Raw genomic sequence first — 10,783 nt, 5'->3', positions numbered from 1 at the left:
TTTAAGAAGTATACTGGCTCTTTAACAGCTGGACTTCTGAAGTGCTGAATGTATGCTTAATTGTCTGCTGTCCAGAGCATCAGAAATATAAAGTATATGGTTATTTTGATAAATAGATTGCTTGGGCTCTTGTCAGTAGTTTTTTTTTTTCCCCCCTTAATAAGCTTAATTCTGCACTGTAAAATCGGAATGTTTGTAGAACTTTTAAAAAAAGTCGAATTTTCTTAATGTTTTTAAAATTAAATTAATAGTTAAATACTGAGCATAATTAAATCAATTAAATCGAATTATTTAAAGTGACTGAACATAAAATGTCAAGTTGCCGTTAATGTGCTATCATTTTAAAAATTAAATCTATATTAAGTGAATCCTGACATCATAAGACAAGTTATCAAAGTAATCAATAACATTGACAATATAGCCATATTAACTATTAATGCCCCCGTGCTTGCAGGGAAGATAGCAAATACCATTTAAATAAATTCATTTTAATTTAGAGCTGTTTGAACTAAAAGATTGCATTCATTCAGCAGGCAGAGCTTGTTCCACTGCAGTATCGGCACATTAGTGCTGCACCGCTCTCTCTCTTTCTCTCTCTCTCGCTCGCTCGCTCTCTCTCTCTCTGCGGAATGAGCACTGCACTTGTGGGTGGGCAGAACGCCGGGCGTTACAGAGAGAGCGAGGTCTGCTCTCACTCAGTCCTGGCTTAAGTCCTCAGGTTTCGGCAGAGTGCCTTGAGAATCGCTTTTACCCAGTTTTTTATTATTATTTAAAAAATCTTTCTATTGAGACCTTAAAGATCGTTTGACCCCTTTATCCACACCATTCAAGGGTTGAATAGCTCTTTATTACTCTCAAAGAGAGTGTTAGCCCCGAGGCGTTGACTCTGCGAGTGCACATTTATTTCGTTCAGGAAAATGGCAAAGGATGATAAGAAGAACGCATGGAAGGAGTTCTTCTGGAACCCGAGGACGCGAGAGTTCTGCGGTAGGACCGCGAGCAGTTGGGGTAAGTCTTGCACACAATTGACAAGATTACACGCATGCACAAATGCTAATTAGTGTGTCGCAAAATTGTGCAGTTATAATAAGTAGTGAGCTGCAGTCGTTATCACAGCGAGTGTCGGTCTATTAGTGCAGAGAAGTTCACTAAAGATACGGATCGCTGTCCTAGGTGCTGAAACTCCAGTTCGTGCTTTTGCCACCGGGCTGTAATGCGTCACATGCGTTTCCTTTTCTTCGCCGCGTGTTTACGCAGCTTTAAAACTTAATACATTAACCTTAGAATGTGTTTATCTTGAGCAAATTTTGAGGTCTACTGATAGATCCAGGTAATCAGGTTCTCACTGATTATTGTGTGGAGAAATGTGATGCGTCGAGTTACTGCTAAACTACACAATGCGCTTCAAGCAGAATGTCTGAACAGAGGCTTGCACACATCAGTATTCCCTGCACCACTTTCTGTAAAGAACAGCAATTATTTTAACTGCAAAAGAATGTAGAAGTGCTGCAGTAAAAATATGTTTATACCTTATTATATGGTAAAAAAGTAGAATTTTATTTTTCTGTGAAATGTTAAAATGTTTTAAGAAGTACAACGAATTAATTATTGTATTGATGTTATTTTAAAGATTATTTTTTAACAAGGCAATTCATGTGTTGTAAAATATAGTAGTAAAAATACTTAAGTTTTTGTTAAAATAATTAATTGCTTTTTTTAATTATTGGGGAAAGGGGCATTCTAAAATTTCCTTGCTCAAAATAATTAAGTGTCATGTGTGTTACCCTGAGCTACCCTGACAGCTGCTAGAGGCCCATTTTGATCTGCAATAATCCCCAGTGTGCCATCTGTGTATCGTTATCTGTCCATTTTATCACAGCAAACTTATTTTAATAGTCCAAATAGGGTGATATATTAACATATCATTGAATAACATCTAGGAACTGTCAAAAAAACAACAAAAAATATAGTCACCGATATGCCATCACTTATTGTTTGTAACAACATCAGCTGCCTTTCTTTTTATACAGTGCAGTGAAAATTTATACATTCTGCCATTTGGTTTAACCTGTTTAAACTTTCCGAACATATTCAAACCCCAAAGAAATCTGCCTTTATAATTGTGAAAGATCTTTCTAACAGTAGAATTGAACAACAAAACACCTTTAGCCCAGTGCATAGTGTTACAAATTGTCTTTTGCAGTGACATTGAGATGATTTAATCTAGCCGAGGGCCATTTTGAGTGTGCGCATGGGGGTTTGTGAATTAGTGTAAGATGTAATCCTTTACTAATAGGCTCATTGGTTGCCTTGGTGAGGCTATCATGTGGAAGATGTATCCTTTTCAATAGCCGTAGATTAATTGTGGAACTGAATGTGTCTTTTAATCAGGGTGTGATGGCATTAAAACGGCACTCCGACATTGCCCCTCAGGCATCTGCAATTCAGCTGTCATTGCTATGGAATAGTTAGACAGAGAGAGAGTGTGTGTGTGTGTGTGTGTGTGTGTGTGTGTGTGTGTGTGTGTGTGTGTGTATGTGTGTGTGTGAGGAGCGAGAGAGAGAGAGAGAGAGAGAGAGAGAGAGAGAGAGAGAGAAAGAAATGCTAGATCACGGCCCTCAAGACTTCCATGTGCCAGCACATTTTGCTCTAGGGAGCTAAGTGTGTAGCACCTCATTGAGAATGTGTGTGTGTGTGATGCTCTGAGGACTAGCTGCCTAGTTAAGCCAGCATGCTCTCTAAGACTCCTTAATTAGTCTATTTTTGTCTGTGCCCAAACCAGAGTGAACCTGGGTATGCTTAGATTCTTTAACAAATTACATCCTCATTACTGGAGCTTAATAGTGACCTATGGAGGACGGTGGAAGCTGCAGCTGCATTCATACAGCTGTGTCTCTTATCGAAACATATCCAGGGTTGCTTTCAGGACCCCTGGGCACAGAGGGGCCAATAATATCAGATAAAAGCACTTAAAGCTGATCTGACTTCAGCCCTCTGGAGAGTCATATAGAGACTGTTCAATCTTGTTGTTAAACATCACTCTTGCACAGGCCAGAACTGAATCTCTAAACCACTCCTGAGACTTATAACTCATACTGCAGAAGATCTTAATACTTCCTGGAAATGGACCACCTAGGAAAATTCTGGAGATATTCTAGTTCAGAAGATTCCCAAACTTTTTTTTTTTTCAGCCAAACCCCTTTGACATAAATTGTTTACATGAAGTACTCCCTGAGATTTTAAGTTAATTTTTCAATTTAACAACATATTTGCATGTTCACTGTTTTCTGATATTGGTGACATGACATTCAAGTAAACAAATAAAATATTGAATCTTAGGAATGTAAAGATTCACTCAACTCATAATGCAATATTGATGATACTGATTTCACGATACAATTTTCTAACGATTTTTTTTACAAAATGAGATTTAAGACAAATATAAATGAAAAAGTTGTCCTTTTTATATTTCCCAAAATGCTGCACTTTTCTTTGTGAAATTAAAATACGTAAAATTAAATAAAAATATGTCAAATAACAAAACTAAATAGAATTTTTAAAATAAATCCCAATCAAATAAGTAAATAATACAAATAAAAGAAATCTATCGATTTTTATGATTTTTTCAGCAGCTCTCAAACCCTGCTTGGGAAACTTGGTTCTAGCTGGGCGATATACTGGATTTTAAGATCCTCTTGTTGAATTTAGTCACAGAATTCTTGTTCAAATGTATATTGTCCCATTTACTATACAGCTGCACACCTCATAAATAAATATGTGGACGTGAAATATTGGCTTGAACTGAAATTATTAGTTAATTTTACTTTTTATCCTTAATCTTCCACTATGAAATTCATTTCCAAGGTACTAAACAGTTGGCATTGTAAACACTGCAACAATATTACAGTAATATTAATACGAAGTCTTCTGAAAGCATGGGTTTCAGTTAAGCCATGAATGACTGTGAGTAATAAGAAATAAGTATATAGTTACTGTGGCTATATTTATGTGCACCCAGTACAAAACAGGAAATTGATATTCAGAGATAACAGTGGACAGACTGCTCCCTTTGTCTACATCACAGGTGTGAGTTCCTCTTAAGTGTTTGATAGTATGGTGGCCTGGTAGGTTTGATGGATTTAGGACAGGATGTGTGGAGATCTAAAGTGATTGCCTGTGGAGTTCATGTGTGTATTAATGAATGTGAATATGCAAATAGCAGATCACAGTGGCACATTCTGCTCCTCTCTTTCAGGTTGCGTTCAAATTAGAGGGTTGAAAGAGGGAGGGTGACTTACATCATGATGAAAGACAGATAAAGAAACAGAAGAGCACAGACAGAGTATCAGTCTCACCATGTGCACTGTTCGCCACACACACACATCCTGAGGAGAGCTAGCACAGCTGATTAGGATGTACCACGTTTTAACCCCATAACCAAGTTCAGCAAATAATGTTTGATAATGCATACTTGGTATTCTGAGAGAGACTGTGCTTATTTTGAAGCTGCCCTGCTGTGAAATTAAGTAGTGCTTAATGATTTGAACATTTGGGCTTTGCTGCACAAGTTAAGCAACATTCTTACCTTATCTTTGCTCACTTTCTCTCTTACGCATGCATTGCATCCTTTTTCACTCTCTCCAGTCTCCAAGCATATTAGCACACACTCCTGTGTACTTCTAGTCTGTAGAGTAACCTCACATTGCACTGCTGTTATTGATCAGTGAAAGCCTGTCTCTGCGGGGAGCTCCAGGATGCAGCAGAGCAGGGGGCAGAGATCCGGTATCCCTCCTCCCTTCAGTCTGGGGCAACCTGATCGACTGTCCCCAGGGGCCTCGCTGCATGAAGCTCAGGTGTCCTGTATCTTAATGAGCTCTCCTCAGGCATACACCTTCAGCACTCAGTTTTCTCTATGAAACAACAGAGCCTGATCTGTTCAAAATAGCAACCCTAAATTATGTATTGTGTTGGTGAAGATGTTTTGAAGTGCATTCTTATTACAGGGGCAAATGGATGAGTTACTGAATCTTTGCTTTTTACCTGAGAGCATTCATGTAATTAACATGACATTTTAGGGAGTGTAAGTCCAGCAATGTCCTGCATGCTAGCCTATGATTTAAAGCAATATTTTTCTAATATATAATATAAATTCTATATGTACACTACTGTTCGAAAGTTTGGAGTTAGTAACATTTTTTTTAAAGAAATTAATACTTTTTTTATTTAGCAAGGATGCATTAAACTGATCAAAGGTGAAAATAAAGACATTTATGTTACAATTTTTTTTTATTTCAAATAAATAGTTCTTTTGAACTTTATGTTCATCAAAGAATCATGGTTATCATGCTTTCCACAAAAAATCTTCAGCAGCACAACTGTTTTCAACATTAATGAGAGATGTTTCTTCAAATCAGCATATTCATTTATTTAAAGTGTAATTTATTCCTGTGGTGGCAAAGCTGAATTTTCAGCAGCCATTATTCAGCAGCCAGAAGTTGACATAGAAACCAGTCATTTTAAATGTAATAATATTTTACTCTATTACTATAAATATTACAATATTTTTACTGTATTCTGATCAAATTAATGCACTCTTTTGAGCATAAAAGTCTTCTTTCAGAAACATTTTGAATGGTAGTCTATATAATCTTTCTTCTTATTATAATAATTGTATAAATTATTTTCTAATGTATGTTTAATATGCATACTGTTTAAGTGTATTGTGAACAGCTAAAAGGTGTTTAAAATGTTAAAAACCAGTTACAGCAGCTACAATATGCATTTTACCTGATACGGTCTACAGTATATTTACTGTCTAAAATCTTGACACTGAAAAATCAGCATGTCAACTGCCTAAGTAGAGTTTCTAGGTTTGTTTATCTTCTGTCTATCTGAGAAAATCTGAGGGAAAAAATATTGTGCTGGAAATTACCAATCAGTACATTAACATCATTAACGTTAGACTTTTCAGACTGGCTCTTCTATAACCATACTGTACCACATTATATATACCATATTACAGTACTGACATTATATAAATAAAAGCCTGGCATCATTCTGTCATTCTTCTAAGTATGCTAAATATCAACCTTTTATGCTAGTGCTGCAGTCTGTATAGAGATCTCTTTGTGTAGACATAATAATCTAGAGTGTAATGATTAGTTTAGTTGAGTAGTTGGGGGTGTCTGCATGAATGTCTGTAGAGACATAGGCTACTCTGGTGTTTCTAAACCATATATTCCCTGTAAATTCCCCTTTGACTTAATCTGCCCTCTTCTTCTCCTTCTGTCAACCTCCCTCCCCTTTTTTACCCCTCTTAACCCACATCTGCCCTGCAGTAATTCAATTTTGCCAAAGACCAGACATTTACCAGACAGGATTACCAGACTTCCTGTAAGGGACATTGGTGTGTAAAATATGAATGTGTGTAATACAGAGCTGCAGTCAGTGTGTATGTATAAATGTATGAATGAGGAGAGAAGCTCTGGTGAGAATTTAAGAGGATTAGGCCTACTAGTCTTGTATCTTTTCACGGTTACATCAGCAGAAGAAGAGCGAGAAAGAGAGAGAGTGAGAGAGTGCAAAAGATATAGTCATAAATAGTTATATGGTCACAGTATTCTGCATGTCCTATTGCAAATGCTCCCAACACATGTGTTTTTATTAAAGTACATAAAGTGTAGCAGGAGCTACATTGAAGGAAATCATGTTTTGTTTTATAATACCTGAACAGTATGTTACAGACTCAAGTGCCATTTCAGAGTCATTGGGTCTAGATACACAAATGTATATCTCTAATTTAATTTATATCAAGAATAAAACCATGCTTTTGTGAACTAGACTTTTATTAATTTTTATCACTTAAACTTTGGTACATATGTGACCCTGGACCACAAAACCAGTCATAACGGTCAATTTTTTGAAATTGAGATTTATACATCATCTGAATAAATAAGCTTTCCATTGATGTATGGTTTGTTAGGATAGGACAATATTTGGCCGAGATACAACTATTTGGAAATCTGGAATCTGAGGGTGCAAAAAAATCAAAATACTGAGAAAATCGCCTTTAAAGTTGTCCAAATGAAGTTCTTAGCAATGCATATTACTAATCAAAAATTAAGGTTTGATATATTTACAGTAGGAAATTTAAAAAATATCTTCATGGAACATGATCTTTACTTAATATCCTAATGATTAATATCCTTAACGATAATTTTGACCCATACAATGTTTTTTGAGCTATTGCTAAAAATATATCCAAGCGACTTAAGACTGGTTTTGTGGTCCAGGGTCACATATATGTAAGGGCTTAACACAAATTTGCAGGGACTTGGCCACTTGGTGGAAAAAAAACTGAGCTGTTGTACCATTAGTCCAGTCGACATTTTGTCCTATCTGTCATCTAAAATGCTTAATGTCATGAAAAACATGGGTTTATGGGGCTTAAATGCCATTAATTGCTGCATGCAACTGTATTTATTGATTTAAATGAATATGCATGGTAAATTGATTTGAAAAAGAATTACATTAAAAATGTATATTTCAATGCTAAGTGTGAACAGAGTTCCAGTGACATAGTATAGTATGGAAAGTTTCCAAAAGCTTGAGTACAGTATGTATTTGTATTGAGTTTGGATTTGAATGTGTGTGTGTGTCCTTGTAGGTCTGATCCTGTTGTTTTATCTGGCATTCTACATTTTCCTGGCTGGATTATTTGCTCTCACCATGTACGTAATGCTGCAGACACTCGATGACCACAGACCAACATACCAAGATAGACTTTCAACTCCAGGTAATACACAGACTTGATCCTGTACATATGGAAACATTGTTCTTAAATTAAGCTAATTATAACAACTACACCCTAATGTTACCCCTTACAGACACCTTTTGACATTTATTAATTGTAATTTAATGATATTGCAGTGTTTGTGCTATTAATTATAATTTTTGATACTCACAAACATACTAAATGCAAAATGAATGTAAACACACACTCGCAGACTCTGTGTCTTCCCATTCTCTTATTTGTTGTTTTGCAGGGATGATGATCAGACCTAAAGGAGAGCAGCTGGAGATCGTTTACACCATGGAGTACACAGAGACATGGGAAAGATATGTCCAAGCCCTCAATAACTTCCTGTCGCGTAAATACCATGCAAACAACCATATTTACACAGAACCTGCTGCAGTCATTTTGCTATTGAAATTCTGCATGCCATTTAGCAAGACATTCACAGAAGGTCATGTCCTGTTGCTTCTTGTATGCAGCCTACAATGACTCAGTCCAAGCCCAGAAGAATTATGAGTGTAAACCAGATCAGTACTTCATCCAGGAGGACAGTGGCAGTTTGAAAAACTTCCCCAAGCGTTCCTGCCAGTTCAAACGCTCCATATTGGAGGACTGCTCTGGGATCACAGATCGTTACTATGGTTACGATGAGGGCAAGCCCTGCATCTTCATCAAGCTCAACCGTGTAAGACGTGAAATAGAATATATGTGTGGAGCGAATGTTTGTGTCAGAAACATGTCCAATAATATCCCAAAAAAGCAATGGTCAAATTACAGTTTAACAGTTATTGCTCAAAAATATTGAACTGCTCAATCCTGCCTTTGACCAATCAGAATCAAGTATTCCTGAGAAACCCTGACAGAATTCTTTGGAACATCTAATTGATGCATTTTATATTGCAAATAGTTTGATTTTAGGTCACTGAATCCCCACAGTCTTTAACAGTCAGTGAAGTCTTTGACCTGAAACCACAGAATCAGAGACAGCGGCCTGAATGTTTCTAATTAAAAATTCATCAGAGTTACTTTAGCATTCTAATGAGACCCAACTTGACCTGTCTCTTCCCCTTTGTTTCCATCTTTGGGTTGCTTTCTTTTTCTCACCCTCTCATTTCAATCTCAAATCCTTCTTTCTCTGTGTTTATTCTTTTTTGCAGGTGATTGGTTTGTTGCCTGCTAGGGACAGGCAGCCTCCTTATGTCACATGTGGTGCTAAGGTAAGTATCTCAGTCTTCCACACTCTCACTCTCCTTATCCTTCAGTCTTTTAGAAGGGGCTTGATTTCAGATTAAAGTTACGTGAGCCATTCAACAAGGTCACCAGATTAAATTAGCCGGTAATCAGAACTGTGGCCGGCTTCAGAGAAAAACTGCAATGACAGACTATCTGCTGCTGATTCACATGCAAAAATAAACAGAGAGAAATGAGAACCATTAAAGTAACAATTATGTATTTCCCATCCATTTTAATGTCTGAATGTATTCAGGAATGATCTTTCAGTCATGCAAGGTTCAGTCTCAACTGTTTCGATATTCCATGAGAATGTCTGAGCTATTAGCTTCTCATTTATTTTAGCAGGTATTAATTGGACGTTTGTGAATCGGGTGTTAAAACTGTTATAGCTTATTAGTTCAAAATATTTATATTTATCTTACATTTTTATTTATGTTTTTTAGTCATTTTAGTACTTTAAAGTTTAGTACTTTTATATTAGTTGTCAAGGCAACATTTCTCATTTTTATTTAAGTTTTTCATCTAATATTGATAGTTTATTTCAGATTTATTTCAATTAACAAAACATATTTTAATAGTTTCAGTTAACAATAACACTGTTGCTTGTTTGTATTCTCATACTGTAGGTTAGTTACCCCACGCTAAGCAAACTTTGATCTATGTTGCATTAGAATGGAAGCTTTTCTTGCTCTTTCCTAGAGATTTCTCAATAGTGTGTGCCCTCCGAATCAAGTATGTTTGTGTTGGTTCTGAATGGATATCAACCGCCATTCAGGCTCATGCAAATACATTCCTCAATCCAAATTCTAACTTCGATTGCAATGTACACACCAATTGTTTTAAACATCACACCTTTTTTTCCCCCTGTCAATATATTTTGCTCTTTCTCATCATGAACCCATCATTCCTCCTCCTTTGTTCTGTACTGTTGTCATATAATTGTTGTTTTCAGTGTCGTTTCAGGTTTTGTTCAATCTGTATTGTTTTACACCATTGCTCATCATCTCGGTTTATGTTCCATGTGGTTGATTTGTATTGTTTTTTTTTGTGTGTGTGTGTGTGTGTGTGTGTGTGTGTGTGTGTGTGTGTGTGTCTCATCTGTTCTCCCCCTCCATTCTTCTTGTCAGAAATACAAAGTTGGCAATGATGAGTGGGTAAGAATAATAGACAGAATGAAGAATAATCATTTTAACAGAGGCAGAGAATTCATAATGTGCATTACAGCTTTGACATTCTGCAGTGAGAGAAAAATGTGAAAATGTATAAAAAACTGACCTATTATTCTTAATATTTATTAACTTTTAAAATTGACATGTTTTAGCAGCAAAGGGTAAAATGATTATTCATACAGTCAGATCATATGCTAGATAATTCCAGCATAAGATCATCTCACAGGGTGATTGGTTTTTCTGTTTATTTTCTTTAATTCAGTAATAGTAGTTTTGGTATTAGAACAGGTTGATACCCTCAGATTAAATGCTGAGATGAACTCATAAACTCTTCCTCCCTCTGTAGGCGGATGACTCAGATAAACTTGGTGAACTGGCGTACTTTCCCCCTAATGGCACCTTCAACCTTATGTACTACCCATACTATGGCAAGAAAGCCCAGGTACAACACACACACTTAGAAAATATACTGTACATATGTAATCACACATACAATATAAGTCGGAGCGAAATGAAAATTGACCATTTTGCCCATCTGTTTTGTAAATGCATGTTATTGATCTTATTGTGATTATTTATCTATACA

The 10,783-nt window shown here is 36.2% G+C and overlaps 1 protein-coding gene across 2 annotated transcripts in view; it reads left to right on the top strand.

Annotated features, from left to right (window-relative positions):
• The first annotated feature begins 639 nt into the window (after window positions 1-639).
• LOC107661212 (sodium/potassium-transporting ATPase subunit beta-2-like) overlaps window positions 640-10,783 on the top strand; it is an 11,964-nt gene continuing 1,820 nt past the window's right edge. Inside the window, exons 1-7 of one of the 2 annotated variants that reach the window (XM_016450705.1) lie at window positions 640-1,008; window positions 7,667-7,795; window positions 8,046-8,150; window positions 8,275-8,480; window positions 8,953-9,012; window positions 10,156-10,182; window positions 10,544-10,639. In XM_016450705.1, coding sequence (XP_016306191.1) covers window positions 918-1,008; window positions 7,667-7,795; window positions 8,046-8,150; window positions 8,275-8,480; window positions 8,953-9,012; window positions 10,156-10,182; window positions 10,544-10,639 — 714 coding nt within the window. In that variant the 5' untranslated portion in view covers window positions 640-917. The remainder of the gene's footprint in view (window positions 1,009-7,666; window positions 7,796-8,045; window positions 8,151-8,274; window positions 8,481-8,952; window positions 9,013-10,155; window positions 10,183-10,543; window positions 10,640-10,783) is intronic. The other variant, XM_016450706.1, reaches the window with a different exon arrangement.

The sequence above is a fragment of the Sinocyclocheilus anshuiensis genome, unplaced genomic scaffold (assembly GCF_001515605.1).
Source record: "Sinocyclocheilus anshuiensis isolate Anshui unplaced genomic scaffold, SAMN03320099.WGS_v1.1 scaffold1365, whole genome shotgun sequence".
NCBI classification, from domain to species: domain Eukaryota; kingdom Metazoa; phylum Chordata; class Actinopteri; order Cypriniformes; family Cyprinidae; genus Sinocyclocheilus; species Sinocyclocheilus anshuiensis.
This window is presented reverse-complemented; position numbering and strand designations above follow the sequence as displayed.